Here is a 26755-nt window from a genome sequence, read left to right as displayed (position 1 = left end):
TTTCACCTAGCAGAGGGTTTGCCTTTTAAAGAGATTTACAACACAGTGGGTTTCAAGGAGACAGAGGCCAAAGTCTACCTTTCCTCTCCCATCACTGTCAAAATCCTGGAGGTGGAGCGTTTCACCTCAGTTCAGGACCGCTTCAACCTCACCACGCAGAGGAGCGTCAACAAGGTGAAGAGCTTTTTGTCACTGTAGGGAAGAAAATGCATTTAGCCGTACACTATACATGAAACATGGAGGTAGCCACTGTGACGTCACAGTTTGAGCCAGAAGGGACTATATTTGTAGAAGAAGATGGGGTGCTAAGTTGCAGCTAGATGGTTAGCAAGCTGCATCTGTATATTGTGTGGATGCAACACAGACACAGATACCTGCTGATTAGGGCTAAGCAAGAAACTGGGTACCAGAGTTTTACTTACCAATACTGTAACATAGGTGATGGTTTTTACCTCCCAACAAGGCACAATATCTGTCCATTAAAATGCTCTTAAAAGCACCAGCAGTAAAAATGCACTGAAAAGGTCCATTTTAGTAACTTGATGTAGCTGAGGTTGGGTGTAGCAGCAGCTGAGATGGCATCTACAGTCATGGATAAAGCAGAAGAAGTCATTATTCCAGTGTTCCAGGGAAACTTTTAGCTGCTTAGGAAAACCAGGTGACTCAATTACTTAAAGATTCCAACAACGTAGTAAAAGTTGGCAGTTTATCAACAAGAAACAAAAGAAATGATGTCAAAATTCAAGACTAAATCCCAAACTTTATTTTAATCCCATTTATTTGATGAGCTTTTTGAAATGATAAACACTGAACGTAAATAACTGGAGGCCCTGCTGTGTGTGCAGTCAATGCCAGCTGTGTATAAAATTGAGATGAAACATGGAGAGTTTACATGGTTGGTGAAGAGGAAGGAGAAGCACTTCATCGATCTCCACAGAGAACTGAGAACATACAAGACCTTCATGAAGATTCCACTTCCACGCAGGTACCTTCTGAACCACAGTTCACATTTTATCTTCACTGTGCTTTGCAGAGCTCATTTTTCCTGCCTGTATTTCCACTGCATGTTCTTGGATTTGAACACACAGCCTCCTAACAAAACTTTATTTTATTTCTCTCTCTGCAGTCACACGGTGAAGAGGAACATACCGTTGAGGAGTGAGGTGAGCCAGATCCCAGAACTCCCCAGAGGAGGCGATGGCGAACTGGACAGAGGAGTTTCCAGTCGAAGGGTAAATTGCTCCTGATGGCCGATATTTAATTTTATGGTACCAGATTTACGTACTACGTATATTAAATTGTACTGAATATTTCTCATTGTTTCCTTGATCTAGAAACAACTGGAAGATTACTTGAATACTGTGCTAGCGATGCAGATGTATAGGAACTACCACGCTACGGTAAGGACACAAAAGTTACAAAGTCACTACATTCTGCTCATTTTCAGCTCCATGTTTTTGTTTTTGGATTCTATCAGAGTCACTTTGCATAATTCACAGTTCCAAATAATCCCTCTTACCTTAAACTTGGCCCCTCAGTTTTAGGTCCAACCCCCTCTAAGCCAACTTCTGATTGGCTACATCTTGCAAACAGGTTTAAGTAAGAAGTGGGCAGGGCTTCTTTATCTACCATGACCGGGTTAAAAAAGAGAGAAAGAAACTGAGTGTTTAGAGTATTCTGGAATCCGAGCTTCATTTTTAAAAACTTTGGCAATGCTTAATATGAACATCCACTGTAGTAACACTGTACATAATAAAGAAAAGCATAACAGTTAACCTTGAAAGGTTTCAATATATTTTGGAAAACACTGACGACCTTTTCAGGTCAACTTAGAAGATGATAAGTAGACAACAATCTTGTGAAAGTGAGTTTATAAATATTTTTGCTTGATTTTCAGATGGAGTTCATTGATGTTAGTCAATTGTCTTTCATTCACGACCTGGGACCAAAAGGACTGTAAGAATCATTTGTTATCAATATGTCAATTTTTCACTGAAATCTTGCACTTTAAGAAATATATCCAGTGAAATTCTGAAATTTCTACTCAAAGATGGTGTAGGTGGGGAGTGCAGGTTAAAGTTAATGGCAAAATATTTAATCTTGTCTTGCTTTGTATAATAAGGTTCTCCTAACCAGTCCTTTCTAAGTATTTTTCTATATTATGAACTGTCCTTTTGTCTTTTAGAGAGGGAATGGTGCTGAAGAGATCCGGCGGCCATCGGATCCCCGGCATGAACTGCTGTGGTCGCAGCAGAATGTGCTACCGCTGGTCCAAACGGTCAGTAAATAATCAGGATTCTTACAGGATGTTTGCTTAGCCTTAATAGTCTTGGTCATTTTCAATGTGAGCTTGTGATATGTCACAAATACACAGCAGCTTGGGTAAAACAGGAAATGACGGGGAAGCTTAGAGACATCTTACCGGTGCATCACCTCGTCTATGCAGAAGATGCAATGCTGTATTTATTGGCTGTTTAATCTGAGGAAAGGGTTCAATTCTTGGGGGTTCTGAAGTGAAAAGTTAGTACTCGATTTAAGAAAAACATTTGAATCTATCTATGTAGCTGACAAAACAAACGTCCTGAAGATGAGATTTAAATATAAAGCATTTAAAGCAATGTTTTATGTTATGCCATCTTATCTGGAACCTTATCTGTACAAACCTTCCTTAGATTTATACTTGAAATTAGTGTTAAAATCACTGTAACGGTCTGCAAATTGTACAACTGCAGTTCAGAATCGTTAATGCCTTGGATACGGAGTAAAATGCTGACACGTCATTTTAACAGAGCCTCTTATTAATGGCAGGAAAGAAGGGTTAACAGGTAAGTCCACTAAACAACAAGAGGAAACTTTGATTAGGATCGTCAGTGTTGCCACAGCTGACTGACTCAAAAACAGTAAAGTTCTTTCCATTTAGCTTTAGATTCATTTTCTTTAGCAAACAGTAGAATTCACCTTTGATTCTTATTTAAATCCTTGATCTTATTCCCAGGATGTGCATCATAAGTTAAATGCAAATCCACACTCAATCACGCAAGGATAGGAACTAATTGCATGAACTCCTGGGTGTGAAATGGTGAACAGAAGGTTATAAGAATATTAGAAACATTGCTCCGTGTATTTGTTGCGCTTCATAGGGGGTTTCCTGAACCATCCTGCTTGGTTCATTAAATGTAGGAAGAGTTGACATTTAACCAGTTTAACCAGTTAAATATGTGGCACGCCAAATGGGGTATTTAACCTTTTTAAAATGCCGTGATCCATCATAACAGATAAACATTTTGAATCTAAGAAGCTCGTCAGCTTTATTTATTTATGTATTTATTTTTATTTTAAAGGGGAGCCATTATGTTTACATAAGCCAAATGGTGTTTAAGGAAGTATATGACAATAAAAAACTTTTACTTAAAATACTGCCTGTGTGTGTGTGTGCAGCTGGTTGGTGGTGAAGGACTCGTTTTTGCTGTACATGAAGATGGATTCAGGCGCCATCTCCTTTGTAATGCTGTTTGACAAAGAGTTTGGCATCAAGATGGACTCCAAGGACACAGATACCAAACACGGCGTCCGTGTGGACAGTCTCTCCAGGTCTGCGATGGCTATTTTTACTGCTTATGTTCAATATTTTAAGGCTTGAAGAAAATCAGAAACTGAAGTAGTGTTTGTGCAGGTCTTTGGTGCTCAAGTGCAACAGCTACAGACATGCCCGCTGGTGGGGTCAGTCCATTGAAGGCTTTGTCCAGAAGCATGGCTCAGCCTTCCTCAAAGATCACCGCTTTGGATCTTTCGCTAGAGTGGAAGTGAACATCCCTGCCAAATGGTAACCACACTTACTCTTTCTGCTGTAGTTACACTCACATTTGACACCTTAAAACCTGTTATTTAACATTCAGATCACTTCTAGTCAAAGTAGTTTCAGTTCCTGAGTCACATTAGACCGAGTTAGGGATACACCGATCTACATTTGTGGACTGTACATCGGGCCGATCCTGTTGACAGACTCTTAGACGATTTCTTTATTTCAGTTCTTTGTTGTTCTGTGTTTACTTCAGTTTAAAAGCAGCAAAACAATATAACCTCAGTAATGGATACCTCCAAAACAAACATCACTATTCTGCTGCAATAGGTAAATGCATCATGACTGGAAAGCTCTCAGCACCTGCTACAGAAAGTGAATGCAGAGCTGTTAAAATGCTATTTAATGATGCTCTCAAGTGAAAGAGTGAGTGAAGGCTGCAAAGTTCAGCTGCAAGTGAACACATCACCATTTAAACTGAACTTCTGGATAACAGCGGGTAAAATCCACTGCCATTATAAAGCATTACAGTACAGTTTCCATAAAAGCAAGCGAACAAGATGTGGATACAGGTCAGTTTTTTCTTCACTGCTGTGACGCTGATGCTTCAGGCAACTTAAAACTCATGGATACGAGCTGATCTGTGTATGAACTGAGCTTCTTTTATTTATTATAACAAGCAATAAAAAACAGCCTCACATCTTCCTCTTAACCTTAAACTGAAGCACTTTAGTGCCAATCACCAGACCCAGGATCACTTTAAAAAAAAAAGTCTAGACGATACCCGGTCCAGCTGGCACAGCGTGCAGGTTAGTGTGTGTTTGTGTACTTCTGCCTTTGTGGGAACTGCTTTGAGGTTTAGACTTTAAACATGAGGACATTTATAGAAAGTGATGAGCCACTTTTTAGAGATTTAAAGACTGTAGCTGCGAGGTTACACAAAGAAAAAGCATTATGTAAGAGGCAATCCTCACAAGGTAGATGCACAAATGTGTGTCTTGCGCTGGAGTAACCCGACACAAAGCAAGGGAAAGTGAGACTCACCTGCTCATCACCTGTCCTCCCGCTGGGGAACCCTATACCATCTGTGAGACACACTGTGAGTGAGTGTGTGCCTGCTGTCAAGAGCATAAGGATTCAACAGGCAATGGACAGATTGAAAAGTGAGAGGAGAAGTGTTTGTTTCATTTTTCTTTCTGTCCAAACAAGAGCAAAAAGCATCAAACACTGAAATGAAACCAGAGGACGGCTAAAGCTGAAACCTCGGAGGCTGAAAAATGAACCTAGTGCTCAAGTTCCAATAACTGCAGGTCCTCTAATGTCCACTGGGGCTGGCTTCAAAAGTGAGTCAGTTCCCTACAGACTCCCATGTTAAAATGCCTAATTTTACAGCAGAAGTAAACATGTTTACAGCCTCCTGCAGAAACTGTTTTGTCTCTTAGACAGGATCAAAGGTCAGGGAAAGCTGGAACAGCTGGGTTTGAGGAGGGATGAGAACACGCTCCCATTCTCTGTTAAACAGAAGACAGAGCAATCAGCCAGTTTTCCCACCTGGTGCACGAGAGAGAGAAAAAACGAAGAAGTGAAGTTGGAGGAAGGACATGAGGAAGGGTGTGACAGGGAGAGGGAACAAAGAGGAGGGAGGGCAAGAAGTGCACGTCAGGCTACGTCGCAGGTTATAATTCAAATAGCACAAGAAAAAACTCTATTCCTACTCTGCCCCTGATTCACTCCTCCTACATAAATAAAAAAGTTAGCACTCCACTCACGAGTCAAATAGAAATAAAAGCAACTTAAATAAGAGTCAATCTCAGCAAGTTAAAGCAGCAGACACATCACAACCTCCGCAGCTGTGTCTTTGTCAGAGAAGGTGGACAGATGGTAATTACATGCAGGAGGAGATGTGAGGATAGTGTTGCAGTTTAATTCAGCATGCATGGCTTCCACAACATCCTACAGCAGGGGTGGGGAACTCCAGGCCTCGAGGGCCGGGGTCCTGCAGGTTTTAGATGTGTCCTTGATCCCACACAGCTGATCTAAACGGCTAAATTACCTCTTCACCATGTCTTGAAGTTCTCCAGAGGCCTGATAATGAACTAATCATTTGATTCAGGTGTGCTGACCCAGGCTGATATCTAAAACCTGCAGGACACCGGCCCTCGAGGCCTGGAGTTGCCCCACCCCTGTCCTACAGCAACATGATGACCAGTCAGGTTATAGATAAGTGGGACCCTTCATCAGGACCCTGATTAGAAACCCCTCCAGGCTCGACTCATAACTCATAATCCCCCAGGTTAAAATCAACTGAGACAGTTTGGAATGAGTTGGAGTGCAAAGTAAAGGAAGGACAATTCAGTTTATGAAGGGCACACCTTCAAAATAAAAGAATCCAGAATATTTTATAATTTTATATGTGGTGAACTAGTTCTGATGCCTTCTGTGTTGTTGTTTACAGTAGGAAAGAAAATAAACAAAGTGTTGAATGGGAGAAAAAAAAACGATTTCATGGACGTCTTGTCTTGTGCTCCTTCGATTATTTCTTTTTTTTGTACTTTTTAATATGAAATTTAAAAAAAACAAAACAGTTTTGGACTGATTTTCCCATTTTGAGAAGGCGATGATTGAAGTGTAATTTGTGGGTTTGTTTGTGGTTCTTCTGAAGGTACGTGAACGGGAAAACATACATGGAGGATGTGGCCAATGCTCTCGAAGAAGCCAAGGAGGAAATCTTTATCACCGACTGGTGGTGAGTGTTCAGCACAGAGCTGTGAGTGTGTCTGTGTGTGTTTTCATAGTGCACTGAGTGCACGTGGCGGTCACCTCTAAGAGAGGTTTCTGGTCAAATAGATCAGTTACAGTCTAGCTACTGTTACACACACACACACACACACAACACACACACACACACACACACACACACACACACACACACACACACACAAACACACAAACCTACAGACAGTATTTGTTTTTATAAATCAGTCTTACCACTACATTTTACTTGCATATATATATATATATGTATATAAAAAAATAAAAAAATAAGTGTGTGTAAGTGTAATCAAGTATCCTGGAGGCTGGAGTCCGCAGTTTTAAGTCTACTGGTATGCTTCCGGATTAGCTAGAGAGGAAGTAAAGGGAAAGAGAAAAGGGAAACCAGAAAACAAGCAAAGTAAGGAACAGAAAAGATGAATGAAAAGAAAGGAGGAGGAAGCGTAACAGTGAGAGTGAACTGAGGGGAAAAACCTTTTTGGCCTGTTTCATCCCGCAGGCTGAGTCCAGAGATCTTTTTGAAAAGGCCAGTTGTTGAAGGAAACCGATGGCGTCTCGACTGCATACTAAAACGCAAAGCGGTAAGAAGGACGTTTTTCTTAGTTTTTATAGCAAAAGTAAAGCTGTCATGTCAATTTCTCCATATTGATATAATACAAAGTATTTTTCCCTAAATTTAAGGTTGTGTCCTGATTCATTGTTTCCCTGCTCTCCTCCACAGCAACAAGGAGTTCGAATCTTTGTGATGCTCTACAAGGAGGTGGAGTTAGCTCTGGGCATTAACTCAGGATACAGCAAGAGAACACTGCTGCGCCTCCACCCCAACATCAAGGCAAGTACACAAGTGTAAAGGCCTTCTGCAGGTTCATAATGGCTGAAACGTTGCATTTCTTCTCTAAATTTTGGGATATTTTGTTCACCAGGTGATGCGCCACCCAGACCACGTCTCCTCCGCTGTGTACCTGTGGGCGCATCATGAGAAGATCATCGTCATTGATCAGTCGGTGGCCTTTGTGGGTGGGATTGACCTTGCTTATGGACGTTGGGATGACAGGGAACACCGGCTCACCGATGTTGGGAGTGTGACGCTCTCTCACTTGGAGCAGGTCACTTCTTCAATTTAGTGTCACTTTGTGCAAGAATCAAAACATTTTATAGACCTAATTTCCCATCATCACTCTCCACAGATACTTATCTCATTTCTTTCAAATAGACTAAAGGATTTAATGCTCTGCTCACATTGAGAAAACCCTGCACAGAAACATACCCAGACAGGTGTTTAGAACCCTCCTCCCATGTTCTGATATTAGGTGCTAATTAACCTCCTTATAACCAAGGGTGTTCCCCAGGGAACCATTCTAGGGCCTCTCAAATTAATAACAGTCTTAGCCACAATATCACAAATGCCTACTCCAACTTTTATGTTTCTGATAGAGTGATCTGCTGCTCAAAGTCTTCTTCTAACCAAGCTTTCTATCAACTGGATAACTTTTTAAAAACTTTTCTTAGTAAAAAATATTAAAACCCCAAAAAGAACAGAGGGAAAATGATCTAAAAATGAACCCAATAGTCATAATTAATATAAATTAACTGAATTAACTGGATCAGACTTACATTAAAGAAAGCAGTACAAGAGTGATAATACATCTGTTTTATTACTGTTTATTAGGCTGCAGCTGCCTCTCCCAGCATGGCTGCCCAAGCCAACGGCAGTGGTACGTTTTCCCAGAGCAACGGAAAAGGCGTATTCACTGTGGCAGACTCGATGGACCAGCCAAGGCTAAAGAGTCACGGGAGGTTGAGGAGGACCAGGATGAGCATCAGAAGACACCTGCAGAAACACGGGCTGGCCCATCCCGATAGCGACAGCGACCTGGAGCACGAAGAGTGTGAGTTTTGCAAAAGTGCATGCACAGCACAGCAGATGCACAGAACACGCTTATGTCAGGGTGCATGGGTGTACTTTCACTTTAAAAAAACAAAAACTGCTTACTCGACTTTATGTGCAGAGTGTGTGTCTCTGCAAAAATAAAAGATTTTTGCTCACCGGCGCTTAAATTATGTTGTGTTTTCATCCTTGCCTTCAGTATTTTCACAAGGTTTTGATGGAACAGATGCAATTTGTTTAGGTTAGCTTAGGCATGGTAAGACAGACTGTGAGCCACATGGGACTCTATCGGCTAATGATATTGGTATCTGCTGCCTCCATGTCTCCATCACATGCTGCTCTTTTTAAATGTAGTTTCATAGGATGATCTAAAGTGGCTCTTTTGATGTTGGAGGTTGCCGACACATGGGTTAGGTAAACAGTACTGTGTGCTACTGGTGTACGATTCATGCCATTTTGGGAATGACAGTGCTATGGAAGATGATAGGTGACAGAGTGAGGTAATCATCAATAATCAAATCATCTGCTTTGCCCCCATAAAACTTTGCAAAGATTAATGAAATAGAAAACAGGAATTAAAGACAAATGAATCTAAAACTATTAGTTTAGGTTGTTTTTTGTCTTTCTATGTTAATCTCTTTTAAATACATTTCATCTTAAAATGTAAATTTTTACTAGGTTTATTTATTCCTTGCTTTTATTTTATTTATTTTTATTTCCTTTCTTTCTATTACTTTAATAAAAACATTTATTATTATCTGTTTATCTGTATTAAATCAATACATGCGTTCTTTCTTGTTAGCTATTTCTTTACTCTCTTTTTGTTAAATTAAAACATTTCTTCCATTGTTTTCATCATATTTGATGGTGGCGTTCGTGCTGATGCTTTCTTATCTGCCTTGGTCTCGTCAGTCTCTCGTATTATGTGGCCGTCAGAACTGCATGAAGAACAGCTGAAATGAACCTGTAATTAATGAGGTGTTATTAATTAACATGAACTCAAATGCTTCTGCTTAGAGGGAAGAAGGTGATTTGATGTGTGTTTTCATGGGCGCTGCGTTTAGGTTGGTCTGACAGCATCAGCAGCCATCAGGCTCTGATCCCCGGCAGGCTGTCAGAGCCGAGGGTGGCCATACCGCTCGGCCTGTGCCAGGCTGGTGAGTTGGAGGCAGGGTGGCTGCTAGATTGCCTGTTTTGCAGTGTGCGTTGCTGTGGTTTCAGCTTGACTGACATTTGATTCTGTTTGTCAAAGGTCAATCTAAGCTTCTATTTTTTTATTCAACTTTAATTAAGACACGACATTTAATCAAAAGAATAAATGTTATACCAGGAAAACAATTAGTAGAAATTTTAGTGTGCCAATGCAGTCGCTACTGTATGAGTTATCACTAACAAGCAAGCATTAACAGACCTGATTTAATGCTTCCACCTAACGGGCCTCTATGTGAACCATAAGTCCCGTTGATTTTCTAAACAAAACTAAAATCTCACTCAAAAGTCACAGTTTAATGTTCCCGATCGACTGACTGAGAGAGACTTGGAGCTTTTTATTGTCACTGTGCAGTTTCTTGCACAGCGAAATTGGGTAGCTGGACTACAAAGGTGCAAAAGTTTATATAAAAAAAAGAGAAAGCAATATACAATGAGGGAAAAATAAAAAGCAATATGTATGTGTACATGTATACATACAGTGGGGCAAAAAAGTATTTAGTCAGCCACCGATTGTGCAAGTTCCCCCACCTAAAATGATGACAGAGGTCAGTAATTTGCACCAGAGGTACACTTCAACTGTGAGAGACAGAATGTGGAAAAAAAAATCCATGAATCCACATGGTAGGATTTGTAAAGAATTTATTGGTAAATCAGGGTGGAAAATAAGTATTTGGTCAATAACAAAAATACAACTCAATACTTTGTAACATAACCTTTGTTGGCAATAACAGAGGTCAAACGTTTACTATAGGTCTTTACCAGGTTTGCACACACAGTAGCTGGTATTTTGGCCCATTCCTCCATGCAGATCTTCTCGAGAGCAGTGATGTTTTGGGGCTGTCGCCGAGCAACACGGACTTTCAACTCCCGCCACAGATTTTCTATGGGGTTGAGGTCTGGAGACTGGCTAGGCCACTCCAGGACTTTCAAATGCTTCTTACGGAGCCACTCCTTTGTTGCCCGGGCGGTGTGTTTTGGATCATTGTCATGTTGGAAGACCCAGCCTCGTTTCATCTTCAAAGTTCTCACTGATGGAAGGAGGTTTTGGCTCAAAATCTCACGATACATGGCCCCATTCATTCTGTCCTTAACACGGATCAGTCGTCCTGTCCCCTTGGCAGAAAAACAGCCCCATAGCATGATGTTTCCACCCCCATGCTTCACAGTAGGTATGGTGTTCTTGGGATGCAACTCAGTATTCTTCTTCCTCCAAACACGACGAGTTGAGTTTATACCAAAAAGTTCTACTTTGGTTTCATCTGACCACATGACATTCTCCCAATCCTCTGCTGTATCATCCATGTGCTCTCTGGCAAACTTCAGACGGGCCTGGACATGCACTGGCTTCAGCAGCGGAACACGTCTGGCACTGCGGGATTTGATTCCCTGCCGTTGTAGTGTGTTACTGATGGTGACCTTTGTTACTTTGGTCCCAGCTCTCTGCAGGTCATTCACCAGGTCCCCCCGTGTGGTTCTGGGATCTTTGCTCACCGTTCTCATGATCATTTTGACCCCACGGGATGAGATCTTGCGTGGAGCCCCAGATCGAGGGAGATTATCAGTGGTCTTGTATGTCTTCCATTTTCTGATGATTGCTCCCACAGTTGATTTTTTCACACCAAGCTGCTTGCCTATTGTAGATTCACTCTTCCCAGTCTGGTGCAGGTCTACAATACTTTTCCTGGTGTCCTTCGAAAGCTCTTTGGTCTTGGCCATGGCGGAGTTTGGAGTCTGACTGTTTGAGGCTGTGGACAGGTGTCTTTTATACAGATGATGAGTTCAAACAGGTGCCATTCATACAGGTAACGAGTGGGGGACAGAAAAGCTTCTTACAGAAGACGTTACAGGTCTGTGAGAGCCAGAGATTTTCCTTGTTTGAGGTGACCAAATACTTATTTTCCACCCTAATTTACGAATAAATTCTTTACAAATCCTACCATGTGATTCATGGATTTTTTTTTCACATTCTGTCTCTCACAGTTGAAGTGTACCTCTGGTGCAAATTACTGACCTCTGTCATCATTTTAAGTGGGGGAACTTGCACAATCGGTGGCTGACTAAATACTTTTTTGCCCCACTGTATATGTGAGTGAACTATATACATGGTGTATGCATTAGAGACATTGAAACTGAAACATTGTGGGGCTGTGTACAAGGGCATGCAATAACACGTTTTGATCAAACGACCAAAGGTTCTCAGTGCTGTTATCTAGTCCATTGCACCTGCACACGCAGTGAGCTGAGAACATAAATACATTCATAGACGTAAAAAAAAAAAGCTAAGAAATGGGGGAGTAAGGGGGAAAAACGCACACACAGGGTGAAAACGTGTATTTGTGAGTTTAATGATAAGGAATCAACCAGCCTTCTCTTAAATAACTCACAGCTCAGTCTGATTGTGGCCTGTTTCAGATTTTCCCTTTAATGATATACCACAGCCTGTAATCACTTTCACTCCATTTATTTATTTTTTTAAACAAACACGTTTCTGAGCGTGTTTCGTTCCTGCAGTAAAACAGCTGCTGCAGGCTTTTTGTTTGTTTGCCACGTTCATCTACGTTAATCCTGCTGATGTCATATCACAGGGAACGTGATGCAAATTAAACAATAAGGGCAGAAAAATCACCCCTGCTGTTGCTTCTTCTCTTTGTTTGCACATCTGATACAGTTGACCGTATGAATATGTTTTTGAAATGAGCCTCCAGCCTGGCGGGTAGGTGAAGTGATTGTAGTGCAAACAGGGTGAGTGGAGTTCAGTCTGCTTGCAGCCTCTATGTCCTGTCCTCCTTCCAGCTGCTGTTTTATGTCTTTAAAATGGCTGTTGAAGCATTTTCAACACCCATATATCACTGACAGAGTCTCCATGGCTCTCTAAGATAAGCTGCACTGTAAAATTGAATTAGTTCCCAGAACTTAAAAAGACTATGCAAACTCATTGCCTCAAAACACAAAGTGAAGTTTACTTAAGATAACGTTCATTGCAGGTATACAGTACTAAGAATAGCCAGGTGTTTCTGGCACAATACTAAATGTTTACCCTCTGATAATCATTTCAAGTTCTACTAAATTAAAAAATAATTTGTGCTAACTTACTTAAAAAAAATCACACTATTTTTTTACAATCCTTGAAATTTCTAGTGCAGCATTTATATTAATATAACACTGAATACAAGTATCATTCAAAAAGAACTCATTTGCTTTCTTAAACATTTTTTTCCTGCATTTGCTGTAGAACAGACCTCAAAGTAGACAATCTCAGGCTCCCTCCCCACCGGAGAGGCGACATTCAATGTCCCACCTGTCAGTCTGGATAGCCCTGACCACCACCCAACACACATTAATGTCAGGAAAGCATATTTTTAAAAAGAGCTATGTTCAAGAACTTTTCATTGTGATTATTTGTATAATGATTTGGACACAAAGCAAATTTAACTGTTCAAAAACTTGCAGACTTCATTATATATTGTGCAGACAGTGTGGACCCTCTAAACCAAGGCTGGGTAACTCCAGGCCTCGAGGGCCGGTGTCCTGCAGGTTTTAGATCTCACCCAGAGTCAACACACCTGAATCCAGTGATTAGTTCATTATCAGGCCTCTGGTGTAGACACCTCTGCTCTAAACTAAGTTTGTGCGATATGATTTTTCAAGAAATGCAGATTAAGCTGTCGTTGTTTGTATTTACTTACACAGGATGTCTTGTGGAATTAACTCATCAGCGACCGCATAGTGCAGTCATAACGCAACTCTAATATCAGAAGGCAGGAAACGATCAATAAAGAAACAAGTTCCCCAAAGCAAAGAACAAATGAAACAAGAAGTAAAACAGGTTGATCTGCAGTATAATTACAGTTGCAGTTATTAGCAATTGTCACTGACAATTACTAATATATTGGAAAACCAAAATACTTCCCACTCAGGTTATGTCTCTCTGTCCAGCAGCTGCTTTTCTAGACTCCGTTTGATAAGTAAGAGTTTGATGTAATGTGTGCTGTGCTGGTCCTGAGCCTCAAAGACTGTAAGAAGCAAGCAGAGGGAGAAAAACCATTTAGAAGCTGATTTGATCCTTAATAGCTGTGCAGACCCCATACAACCACATTAGACTAACACATTTAGTATTAAAAACATCATCTATTGCTGTGTCTGAATGTGTGTTATTGGCACTGTCAGTTTAGGCCTAAAGAGATATGTGTGTTAAATTAGGTGGTTTTATTTTTTAATGTAATGATTACATGCTTGTTAAAAGAGTCAATGTCCAACTTGTGGGATCTTCATCCCACATAAAAATGTATAAAACGACTTCAGGTGACTGTTGTCTAAGGAGCTTGGAAAGAACTGTTGTTGTTAATTGGCGCTACATAAACAACATTTAATAATTTAATAAAAAGCCAAAGCTCATGTAAAGGTATTAAACCTATTTTTAAATGGCAGGCTTTTTTCTTTTGTTTGATTGTATGAAAGTGTACTTTTCATTTGATCTATGACCTCAGTAAACACTTTCCAGATCAGTTTATGGCCTCTATTGATCCACGGCCACTATTAAAATATGGTCCTTATTTGTATCACTTTGGACAATAAATCTCACGTACCGTGCTGACTCCATCCATCTCTGATATACAGTTTAACTGTGGTGTGTGCTTGGATGTGTATTTTTGTCAGCAGCAGTATCTTTGGAAATCCCACCATGAAAATGGTGCGTTGTTTAAACAGCACAGGTGCAACATCAGAAAAACTGAAATGCTCAAAGAACAGACCGTTGTTATCATTGTATGTTGACCATATAATGGTTTGAAATAAGTATAATAAGAACTGGTCAAAAATGAACGCCCCAGGTTGGGTGAACTCACTGAAATAGCTTTTATAAGAATAGTTCATTGTCTTCTTTTGATGATAGATAACTGGTAGATAACCGAATTTCCCGGAGGAACCCACCCGAGGGATTAATAAAGTTTCATCTAATCTAAGATAATTGAGCAATATCAATTGTTTTTTTAGCCTCTGACCCAGTGCAAAATGAGCCTGCGGGGGTCGGAGAGTTGCATGGGAACACGCGATTCTGGCACGGGAAAGACTACTGCAACTTTGTGCACAAGGACTGGATTCAGCTAGATAAGCCTTTCGATGGTAAGCACATCATTGATGGTCTCACTCTTGATGCAGGATGCTTTTCTTTAGGTCTGAACTTCCTGTTTCTGCTTCTTTAGATTTCATAGACAGGCACAAAACTCCCAGAATGCCTTGGCATGACATCGCCTCAGTGGTTCATGGGAAAGCAGCTCGGGATGTGGCCAGACATTTCATCCAGCGGTGGAATTTCACTAAGGTTGGGGGTCATGCTGCTGCTGCTGCTTCAGTCTGAATAAAAATGACAGAACTGGGAAAGTTGTGATCAAAAATTATGTGATCCCTGGTTGAACTGACTTGCACTAAACAAAGTCTGCTTGATTTTCATGACTGTAGAAGAAAAAGTTGATGAGATCTCTTTTCTGTTGCATTACCAGCTTGTGAAGCCAAAGTACCGCTCCCTGTCATACCCATATCTGCTGCCCAAATCTCACACCACTGCTGGAGAACAGCGATACCAAGTCCCCAACTGCATCCCCACCAAAGTACAGGTTAGTAGAGGTACTAACCCCCAAGTAGGCTATTTTGGGGTTGTTGTTATTTTTGCTGGCTTAGCTAATAGTCATCTGGTGTCAGTTATGTGCCTTAATCTTCGGTGAATTAATTAGTTTTACATTAATTGTAAAAAGCTGAAGCTACAAACATTGGTTTATATACTGTAATATACATTATTATGTAGTTTGTTGTGTCCGGATCAGCCTGTTTCTCACTTTTCAGACAGGAGCTTTATAATTATTAGGCCAGAACTTTGCCACTTGAACTGACGTGGCGTCCCCCAGAGCTCTGCCTTAGGTCCAATTATGTTTCTATTCAAGTCAATTCAGTTTTATGTATATAGCGCCAAATCACAACAGCAGTCGCCTCAAGGCGCTTCATATTGTACAGTAGATCATACAATTGTACACGATTCCTTTTGCACACACATCCTTTCAGTTCCATGAAGATAATATTCAGTGATTCATATCAAATAACCTTCGTAGAGTTTGACTGCATTGTCTTGTGGTCAGTTTAGGATCACATCAGTTGTGAATAAGATCTTTATTGTCCTTGCTTGGGGTTCTTCCCCAACTCAGAGGTAGAAATCCACTGTTTTCTGGCAGAGAACCAAGACCTCGTACTTGGAAACTGTACAAGGTCAGACTTGGAGGTGCTGACTCTCATTCCAGCTGCTTCACGTTCAACTGCAAAATACCTGCTGAAGATCACACTCAAATCAAACCAACAAAACGTCATCTGAGATACAGTTCAGAGGTTCCCAAAACATAAAAAAGGAATGTTAAAAATGTTATAAATTTTCTACATAGTTATTTGTTTGTAATTTATTTGCTAACCCACATCAGGTTATTCAGCATGGAAAAATTGAGCAGAATAAAATCAAAATATGGGAATAAATGGGAATGCAACTAGCTGATAACCAAATATAGAAACATGTTCACAAGGAACAGTTTCCAACTTTTTTGTAAAAGCTGAAATAAACATAAAAAGGTAATAAATCTTGTCTGTGAAGTTTCCTCTGAGTGACAGGAAACAGAGTCCTGTGACTTATTCCCATCGCTAATCTGTGTTCCCTCAGATCCTGCGCTCAGCTTCAGATTGGTCTGCTGGCATCAAATACCATGAAGAGTCCATCCACAATGCCTACGTCCACGTCATCAAGAACAGCCAGCACTTCATCTACATAGAGGTTTTCATTTTTACACATATAACACCTTCCTGTAGTAGAAGTATAACAACAAAAGTAGAAATTGTTTCTAAACGCTGCAACATAGAAAGATACCAACTTGATTTTTAAAGCTTCAGCCTTATTTTGGCTTCATGTTCTTGCAGAATCAGGTCTGCGTATGCAGCATGAAGCTTTGATATCCATAGGAGCACTTCGCTTTTCTTCACTGTGCAGAAAATATTTATGACCTTTGTACAGGATATAAGAATGTTTCTGTTTTTATCTCCCAGAATCAGTTCTTCATCAGCTGTGCCGACAACAAATATGTTTTCAACCAGATAGGAGACGCGATTGCAGAGCGCATCATTCGTGCGTACAGGTAAAACACAGATGCACACGCACACAGCGTAACGCTGAAAGAAGACACAGTTTGTCGATGTTTGTGTGGCTGCTGTGTGTTTAGAGTAAAAACACTCCGATGGACTCGACACTCGCTCTGGTTTATTGTGACATTATTTCCTAGAAACACAGTGTTTGTGTTGCTCTGTGTACCTTCCACATGTTTAACAGATGAACTCGGTCTGACACAGTCGAAGAGCTCGTTGGATACTTTCCTTTTGGTTCTCCTCTCTGTGATGTTTTGCTGGCGGGAAGTTTATTCTATCCTGCAGAAACACAAACCTGCCCCGACGTCTCTGTGGCTTCAGTTTATAAACAGTCCAGGATGGGTTTTTGATGAACCTTCCAGCTTTAGTGGATACATACACAAGAAAACATGTGTAGCATAATTAATGCATAATTCATTTAAAGATCTTTAAAATGGCCACACTCTGAAGTTCAAATTCTTAATCAAATCTTTTTATTTACACTATAGCAGATGTGTTTTTTTTTTTTTACCCGCATAGATACGTTTTTATCTGAGTTTATGCTTCTGAGAAGACACATCTGTTTTTGCACCAACTTCCTGGGCTCAAAGTCAAAGTTGTGCACAAGAACAATGTCCATTCTGGAAAATTCACGGACTGCTTGTTGTTGTACAGTTATTTAGAGGATTGTTTTGATTTTATAGTCATGTTTAGAAGGACTGAAGTACCTCTTCCTCCTCTCAAGTTACTGAGCTCATTAAAATAGCCTTTAATGAGTGAAGCGCGAATATAACCCTCTACCAAGCTATTGGATATTTCGGATGTTCTGGTCCTGGAGGCACTGATCTTTGTTTGATGGCATCTTGGATAAGGTTGCCAAACGGATGGACAGTTGATGGATGTTTAATCACCACCTGAAGTGTCAAGCCTGGTAGCGAACTCTGCAGTTGAGGGAAAAGCTGCCAATCATTGGATGTCACCAAATAAAGACAAACGAGTCTAAAATATTGTGAAAAGCCTCATAAATACACTGAAATGTTGTGATTTTCTATGTGTGATTTTAGGGAGGGTAAAACGTATCGCGTTTATGTGGTGACGCCGCTGTTGCCGGGATTTGAAGGAGACATCAACACTGGAGGCGGCAGCGCCATCCAGGCTGTCATGCACTTCAACTACAGGTGTGTGTGTGTTTGTAAGTAACAAAGAATGAGCCATGTTAAACCACTGCCACACCTTACCTTTTAACACACACACCTGTTAGATCTGCCGTGTGTGTGGGTGCTGTGTGCCTTCACTCCGTTCCTTTTTTTGTTGAAGCATTTTTTTCTCGCCCACATTCTTGAGTAAACAGGCAGCGCTTCCTGTTCAAACATGCTGACACACACAGAGCCTTGTGTTGTGTGGAATGTGGACTTGCTGCTAATCCTCCTCTGTCTCTCTGTCCCTGCAGGACCATGAACAGAGGAGACCACTCCATCATTTCCCAGCTCAAGAAAGAGAGTAAGTCAGCACTAACTGCAACACCCTGATGGTTACAGGGTGTCACGTAGCCGCTCTGGTTGGGACTATGAGCTCTCTTTGCACTGTATGCACTGTATTTTCCATCATTGTGTCACAGCCTTTAACATATGTAGGGTTAAGTTAATAAATTAGTTCTGAAAAAAGCAGTTTATTTACAGTCAGCTGAATCTTAGATAGACTTTTAATCTCAAATCCTGTTTATCGTGTATATTTGTGCAGTAATGCCTAAAGCTTGGTTTATACTTCTGCGGGAAATCTACGTCCTAACTTGTGTAGTAACCAGAAACTCCTTTTATCCCTAAAATGAAACCGTCCATGCCATTCAAGTCATTGCAGCGCAGTGTTAAAATGGGATTCCAGTTACAGTGTAGATTGTTACAGTTACAGTAACTTCAGCAATGTTTTCCTGTAAATTGTAGTTGTAGCAATGAAGCTCTTACCTGAGTCGGTTTGAACATTTTATTCGTAGTTCCCTCGCTCACTTCGGTTTCATTTGTATATCACCAACTCACACTTTTATATTGTAAGATAAATAATCGATAGTATTAGCCAGAGAAGCGCATCAGTCAGTTCCTTATGAGCAAACACTAGGTGACCGTGTGGATTTTCTGCTCTTTCTATACAATTTCAATGATCAAAACCCTCAAACTGCTAAAATACTGATGTGATTGTAACTGTGTGGCGTTTGCTTGCAGTGGGAGATAACTGGATAAACTACATCTCCATCGCTGGTCTGAGGACTCACACTGATCTGGAGGGGAAGCTCGTCACTGAGCTCATCTATGTCCACAGCAAGATGCTAATCGCGGACGACAACACCGTCGTCATCGGTGAGCAGCTTCAACTGAGTATAGGAATTAAATTCCACCCTGAACATGTATAATAGTGAAGCGAGAAATGAGAGCTGCAGAGTGAGACGTGTCAGAAGATTTTAGATGTTTTTAAAATGGTTCAAAACAAAGTCACGACTCAGTTTCCACAAGACAAGACAGTTTTCAAAGATGGAGAGAGATGAAATCAAACACCTGTTTCTGATGAGAGTTTGTCTTTTGTGCAGATTAGTGGAAGATGCTGTGCTTTACAGGAAGCTGATGATCTATTCGGTTTATAAGTTCATTTAAAGACGCGTGCTTCCACAACTCTGGTTTTATTTGGAAATTGCTATAAGAGTTTTAATAATTTAATTCAGAATTACAGAATTTCCAATAAATAGTATAATTTATACATTATTTTGATCACTGATGACATAGTAGCTGTAAAAGACAATAAGTTTTCTTATTTTTGCAAATAAATGTTTGAAGTAAAAGACAAAAATGAGTGAATCTAAGGAAATTACTGAAGTGGATTCCTTAGATTTGACTTCTTGGTTTGTGTGTTATAAAATCATCAGGATCATTTCATGTAAACAACCAAACGCACGGTATTACATTTTTGTTTGTTTGTTTTAATATTAAATGATGCTGTTTAAAAATGTTACCTTCTTACTGTGGACAGTTTCAGAGTTTCAGGCGCTTGAATTAAAATCTCGAGGTTTTTAGTTCAGGTTTTAAACCCACCGTGGGAGGGCACCACTTGTGGCCACAAGTGGCGTCATCTAAAGCCACTTTTTTATATATCGAGATATAAAATGAGACTGATGGGTTAATTTGGGAGGCAACGATTGAGTTTCTCAGATGTTTTCATAAGAAAGGCCCAGAGTGTTGTGTACAGATAATCTGAGAGTCGTTGACACCCGGACGGATGTGGTGGTGATGGGGAGGAGAGTTAGTACAGTAGATTTCAAAGGCAGAATTATCTGATAATGTGGTGACATCAGTATTATAAATATTGGTTGACAATGTGGGGAAGTGATGGTTAAAATAAAAATACTCGGCCAGAATAAAGAGATAATCTGAGGGAGCAGAACTTCCTCCTCCAAACTTCATCTCAAGATCTTTTTTCTGTGAATCATCTCTAAGCTTAGGTGATAGTTGGCAGTAACTCTTGACCACTGAACAGTGTCAGCATCCTATAATACTGTCAGGATATGTTGCTGATGTCTTGACTGTTTTGTTGCTGTTTGCATCGTAAGTAAATTTAGGAATAAATGCGTTTTTCTCTGTTTTTAAATGGAAAGTTGGTGCTTTTATTTTGCCCACACCCACAAAGATAAGTTTAAAAGAAAAACATTTCCCTAAAAACTGAATTAGCACAAGAAAGTAAAAGTAAACTTTTATTTAAAAAAAATCTCTCCTGTTGAATTAATTGTAATTAAGTCTTTTAGTGTCTCGTGGTAGTTTTAGTGAAATGTATTTGTTTAGCTGCAGGTCTTATGATTAGGATGTGATTCTAACATAAAGTGAAGCGAAAACCTCCAGTACACTCAAACTGGCTGTGAGAGAGCTGCAAACAGCCTGAACAGCAGAAACCTAAACAGTCTAAAATCCAGTGTTGCAGCGCCCCCTGCTGGTGCTTTCTGTCCCCTGACGCCTGGTTTGATCCTCCGTTTCTTCAGGTTCTGCCAACATCAACGACCGGAGCATGCTGGGAAAGCGGGACAGCGAGGTGGCGGTGATCGTGGAGGACTCGGAGATGGTGGACTCGGTGATGGACGGAGAGCCGTACAAGGCGGGAAAATACGCCCTGCAGCTCCGGCTCGAGTGCTTCAAGTACTGAAAAATGTGCAATTACACATTAGAAAGGCTTATTTGACAGAAACACTGATTATTTAATGATGATGATAACTGGAAACGTACATTCTCAAATCAGCTGTCCAACGCTAACGTGGTGAAAGAATGGGAGGTTCAGTCCCAGCCTGAAGGAGCGTGTTTGAGGCAAAGCCCCTCTTTCAGATTCATTTAATATTAGTGCATTACTGCTCTCCCAACCTCCTTGTTTTCTGACATGGATTCTGCTCTTCACCACCTCTCACTGGGTGCAGATTTCAAACTTCTCAGACTTTCAAACAGTCTCAGACTGCACACCTCTGCCAGTTTGGAAATTTCCCTTCACATCACGCGCGACTTGAGTTTCTGCATCCATACTGACATCTAGATCCTGATTAGTTAGTTACATTGTTGTCTTTCAAAAAGAAAAAAGAGAACAGATAAAAAGAGGTGTGATAGTGCAAACATCCACACAGTCACTGCTTCTTAATATGTGGTTCAATCCATGAAATTAAACAATCCAGATGTGACTGAAGTGCAGCCTTTAAGCTTTAAGTTATGCTATATTGTATCCATTTTTATACATAGTCCTTATTTGCCTTTTAAATTCTTTTCAAGTTTGTCTCGAAGTAAATGTGTAAATTTTGTATGACTATTATATTCATTTTCTACCCTTTAAGTCTCTCTGAAATGTAAAGATTTTAAAGCAGGTTGTTGCTCTGTTTTTACTTATTATATTGTTCAGTATATCTTTGTGTGTCTCACCCTCCTCCTGTGTCCATCAGGACGATCCTCGGCACTTACACAGATCCCACCATCGATGTTTCGGATCCAATCAGCGATCACTTCTACAAGGAGGTCTGGATGTCCACCAGCGCTCGCAACGCCTCCATCTACCAGCGAGTGAGTGTACTCCTTTGTATTCAGCTCAACTTTTTCTTTCTTTTTCTAAAATATATTTTTTACATGAGTTTTCTATTATTTAATGGACGATTTAGTCAATATTAAAACTACAAGCATATCAGCTGAAGGTAAAGCTGAACTTTTCCACTTGCTGTCACACAGTCATGGAGGAATACTATAACTACATAATCAGTCATAGATCCTGAATAATGACATGAAAAAATTGCTCCAAGCTCCTGTTTCTCTCCTGCTCCTCCAGGTTTTCCGCTGTCTGCCATCCAGCGACGTCCGTAACATAATGGAGTTGGAGGGCTACCTGGCCAAGGCCGGCCTGGACAAGGAGGACCCGGCTCGGGCTCAGGAGGAGCTGAAGAAGATCCGTGGCTTCCTCGTTCAGTTTCCTCTTCAGTTCCTGTCTGAACAAAACCTGCTTCCACCCATCGGCTCCAAGGAGGCTATGGTGCCCATGGAGGTCTGGACCTGAGGCAGAGGGGGCACGTCTGTGTTCGTTGAGTGGAAGGTGGATAGAAAACACTCTGACGCCATTCTGGAGGTCTGACGGGGCTCTGACCAAAAACAGATGAGGTCATGCTGGAGCTTTTTAAATGTTATGATCTCTGTTTCACATCATAGATTATAGCTCATGATTGCATGTTAAGAAGACAGCATCTCCCTGAGTTGAGACTCTCCACAAACACACAGACCGATGTCAAAAATGCTGACATGTTCACAGAGAGCAGAGACTGGAAAAATGAAGTAATCATAGATAAAATCATACATGAAGTTTAAAGGATAAATAAATGTATTGACAACAGGCAATTTATGTGATTTAAATAGATTACCTGGCAGCCTCAACAGGCGTGCCACAGGAAAACAGGTGTGGTCAAAACCGTTTAAAATGGTTGTGTCACACAAGGAAATCACAGAAATCGGAGATTATTTAGAAACACCTACTAATTACTGTGATGAGCTTTAAGCTGCAGCTTTAGAGGAATGTCTGCCCTTAAGGCAGAAATATTTCTGGATACTCATGTCAATAAAGCAGGAACTAAAATGCGGTCAGTTCCCCAAATTTTGTCCAAGCAGGCTTTTGTGTGTTTGTTCAAACCCACATTTGTTTGAGTTACACTAATCTGAAAAAGCTCTAATAAGCTCCAGTTTCTAAACGAATATACGAGACCACACCTGACTATACACACTTAGCAGCCACAACATTAAACCTTCTGACAGGTGAATCACATCTTGTGAAAAAACAGTGCTTTGCTGAGAAGCTTTGAGTTCTGGCATCCCATCAAAAGATAGTTGCAGACTAAATGCATACACCCTTTTATGTTACCAACACTCCCTGACAGCAGCGGTCTCGTCCCAGCATGATGAAACATGACGCAAAACCTTCCCGGGAACACGATCTCCACCTAGAGGCCAAAACTTCTAATCTTCACTAAAATCTGGTCGACCATCAGCAGGATGAGCCAGAGCAGGCAGAGCAATCAATGCAGCCCACATTATTAAAGGACAGTCATTAGGGTCGGGCATGGACCTCAAGTCCTGGGCAGTTTTTGCTTTGTGGAGGAGACCACTGCTGTTGCAACAGGTGGTAGCATGTTGATGTGCATGAGCTTGGTCTGCAGAAATCGTGATACATACCAGGGCCCTGGGGCAGAATCTTTAATTGCATCAAAATTACAAATGTTATTCATTTAAACTGCCAGGACTTCTGTTCTCACAGCCTGGGGTGACCACATTATGACTGCCCCCACTTTGTGACATCATACAGAGCCAATAGTGGAAACATTTTTATAAACGGAGGGTTTGGAGCAGTGTGAGTTTTGGGCTCAGCCATGTTTAACATGACTATCCACCATCTGATTTATGACAGAAGGTGGACAGACCTAAATGTTGTGGCTCTTTGGTGTGTGTTACTTTCTGTGTTTAGTAGCTCCAAAAACCAGAATTGACTCTTTGTTACAGACATACAGCAGTTTTGTTTACAGCCTTGTAAACGTCACCTCCAGCATGGCGTCAGCTGTGATGTAACATCTATGAACCTAACCTTACAATGTTCAAAGACTGAGAGAGACTCCACAGCTTCCCAGAGCTCATATGTGCACACAGGTTGCTTCTGAACAGAAGCAACAGACATGGGCGTACAAACCAGCAACAGAGGGAGCGATGGACTCTACAGTGCCTGAAAATCTAGGCCTCGTGTTTACAGGAAAAAATGAAATTCCCCTGTCACCGTGAAGCTATTACTCTACCTTTTTTGTTTGTTTTTTAAGTACAGCTTGAGCCTCCGTTCTCTAACAACACTATGCAACGTCCAGCTCTGACTCTTCTGCTTTCAAAAGACACTAAATCGTTAAATCCAGCAGAGCAGAGGCGGGGATGAAGAGCCGGATCGAGCTGTCGGGCGTCTCTGCACATGTTTTCCTTTTAAACTCGTCTCATGTGGCTGCTTTTAATATTTATGTCAAACAGGAAATCAAACGTGCCAAAGATGACGGACTGTACGCTGATGTTAACACACATTCCTCATACTGTGGATTCTGCATGACTTAAGCCTCAAGTGACCTACGTTTATACCAGCTGTACTGATATAGCTCTATGTTGCTGGTTTCTAATTTCCTAATAATAATTTTCTGGAAACCACTACTGTAACTTGGTGATTGGGGGATTTAAATAATAATAAATATTAATTTATTACTTGTGTGTAATTGGGAACATTTTTCTAGATGTAATAAATTATTTTCATTGGTTGACTTTTAGAAAGACTCCAGTTATTGAGATCAATTCATACAACGTGTCACTATTTCCAGGAAACTATTAGGAAATTATAGACTTGTACAAAGCTATTTTATTTTGGAGAAGCATGCATGAAGAGTTTATTAAATTGCTGCATTTCCTTTTGTGTCAGAAAGCGGAAATTTCCCACAATGGCTAACTTTGCATTAACAGGTAATACTGGTTTGTCACTGGTATAATGGATGTTTTATGTCCACCAGGGGGCGGTAGAACAACATGTTACCACTTTAGTAAGTTGTTGTGATGACTGTGTCTGCAAACTGTTGCCAGTTTAGACAAGCAGCAGGAATAAAGACACGTGATTGTCCATTACTGAGTTCACCTGCTGAATATCCATCAAATCTAATTCGGAAAGTTATGATGCCAAAGTCTGTCACTGTTCCAGATGGTGATTCCCAATGTTTGGTTGACTGAACGACTGAACAGCGGTGCTTGGATAGATCTCCCCTTGGTGAACTTGTGTGTGCAGCGTTGCTACCATGAGACACTGCAGTCACATGTTTTTGCTACCATGAAGTCAATCAAAGCTCTCTTATCTTAGATCAGGACGTCTGCCTGTGATACGTGTGATACTATTTGCATTCTGCCTTTTAGTCATTTTAAATTATCCGGTGTTAACAGTCATGGGGGATCTAAAAGAGTAGCTTCTGTCACATTTTCACAATCCTGAATCAACTATTCACCCCAAAAGTCAAACTTTCACTCTTTCAGCTGCATATTTGGTCTCCACCTACTCTAAGAATTGCCTCTTACAGTTCAGCTGCTACATGTAACACTATACTGATCGGCTACTTGGATAGTCTGTGTAGAGTTGAGGAGAATCCAACAAACAAAAGCCTTCAATGCTTGTGGCGTTCCTTTGAAATTGGATTAAGTGTTGGTCCTATTTGGAACAGAACTGCACTTTGGTGTAAAGTGCGACGAAGTCAGACCACAAGACTTTCATGATTTCATATTGACTTTGTGGACTTTGACTGATTTATGTCAAAATTTGGGTAAATATCACCGTGACCATGTCCATGTCAAAATAGACAATTTCAGTTTTAACCTTTTTATTGCTCAAATCAGCCCTAACTTCTGGTGATTAAAAGAGGACTTTTGTGGATGCAAACATGGCTTCACCTTGTGGAAAATATGTCTTTAAGTGCGTTATCAAGAAGATATTACACCAGCTTTGTCTTTGTACTTTGTTTCTGCTCCCCTCAAGTTGCCAAAAGATATTATTGCAGGTTTGGAATATTTACAGTTAAATACCTTCTGATTAACCAGATGCATGAAGCCTCATGCATCAGAATCTTCTGATCTTCTAACACATCTGGAACGCAGCATCACTATTAGTGTCTTCCTCGTTGGTCTGTTCCTCTGCATGATGCTGTTTTGTGCTGTAAATTTGAAATGTAAGGATCTTTACTGACTGCAGCTGACAGCATGACAGCAGCTCGTTGCCATTAAACCGTCACGGACAAACGTGTGAACTTTATAAGCTGAACAGTTTTCTTTAAAGCCATTGTTGAAGCTAATCGGTGTGTCTGTCTGTAAGATAGACCTGATACTTTAATGTTGTTGGAAATTGGGCCTTAAGTGTGCTCTTTCTGTTTAGTCTTCCTCTCTACCTCCCTGTGTTTCTACCTCCTGGTCCAGCGCTTTCTCAGCTCCTCACCTTTTCAGCTTTTGTGATATCAGATTAAATCTAAATCAGAAGCTTAAAATATAAAAGGCTGAGCTCAAATCAATCAACTTAAACACAGAAATATATCTGAAATCTGACTGTTTGCTCGTGTTCTTTGAATCTCAGCTTTTCTCTCGTCTGCCTTTGTTTTTGCTGTATCTCTATAAAAATGCACTATTTGCACAGTTTGTTTCTTTGTGGCAGCCCCTTAAAGTGATCTGCACATCATGTGTTGCTTTTTGAAATGATGGATTAAATAAATGAGGTGTTAACAAGTCATTGAAAAGCATCTGATCGTGTTGTTCAGTGATTCCTTAGTTCAGTTCAACTCAGACTTATACTGAGACGCTCAGTAGCATCTTCTTTAGAGTTTTCTGTCAATCAACACAGAGGCA

The 26755-nt window shown here is 40.6% G+C and overlaps 1 protein-coding gene across 5 annotated transcripts in view; it reads left to right on the top strand.

Moving 5' to 3' along the window:
• The window catches only part of pld1b (phospholipase D1b), a 49940-nt gene extending 25337 nt beyond the window's left edge, over positions 1-24603 (top strand). For 4 of the 5 annotated variants that reach the window (XM_005945559.3, XM_042213220.1, XM_042213219.1 and 1 more), the window contains exons 3-26: positions 11-174; positions 846-985; positions 1127-1232; positions 1335-1400; positions 1898-1956; positions 2186-2278; positions 3439-3591; positions 3674-3823; positions 6462-6545; positions 7071-7152; positions 7293-7403; positions 7495-7677; positions 8241-8460; positions 14664-14792; positions 14873-14991; positions 15170-15283; positions 16366-16476; positions 16746-16834; positions 17885-17998; positions 18271-18320; positions 19037-19171; positions 20836-20989; positions 21772-21889; positions 22149-24603. In XM_005945559.3, the coding sequence (XP_005945621.1) occupies positions 11-174; positions 846-985; positions 1127-1232; positions 1335-1400; positions 1898-1956; positions 2186-2278; positions 3439-3591; positions 3674-3823; positions 6462-6545; positions 7071-7152; positions 7293-7403; positions 7495-7677; positions 8241-8460; positions 14664-14792; positions 14873-14991; positions 15170-15283; positions 16366-16476; positions 16746-16834; positions 17885-17998; positions 18271-18320; positions 19037-19171; positions 20836-20989; positions 21772-21889; positions 22149-22373 (2969 nt within the window). In that variant the 3' untranslated portion in view covers positions 22374-24603. The remainder of the gene's footprint in view (positions 1-10; positions 175-845; positions 986-1126; positions 1233-1334; positions 1401-1897; positions 1957-2185; positions 2279-3438; positions 3592-3673; positions 3824-6461; positions 6546-7070; positions 7153-7292; positions 7404-7494; positions 7678-8240; positions 8461-14663; positions 14793-14872; positions 14992-15169; positions 15284-16365; positions 16477-16745; positions 16835-17884; positions 17999-18270; positions 18321-19036; positions 19172-20835; positions 20990-21771; positions 21890-22148) is intronic. The other variant, XM_005945562.3, reaches the window with a different exon arrangement.
• The last annotated feature ends 2152 nt before the right edge of the window (positions 24604-26755 follow it).

This window comes from Haplochromis burtoni, unplaced genomic scaffold (assembly GCF_018398535.1).
Source record: "Haplochromis burtoni strain Fernald_Lab_line unplaced genomic scaffold, NCSU_Asbu1 Contig_428, whole genome shotgun sequence".
NCBI lineage: Eukaryota > Metazoa > Chordata > Actinopteri > Cichliformes > Cichlidae > Haplochromis > Haplochromis burtoni.
The sequence above is the reverse complement of the archived record's forward strand: the minus strand, read 5'-3'. Positions and strand labels throughout refer to the sequence as shown.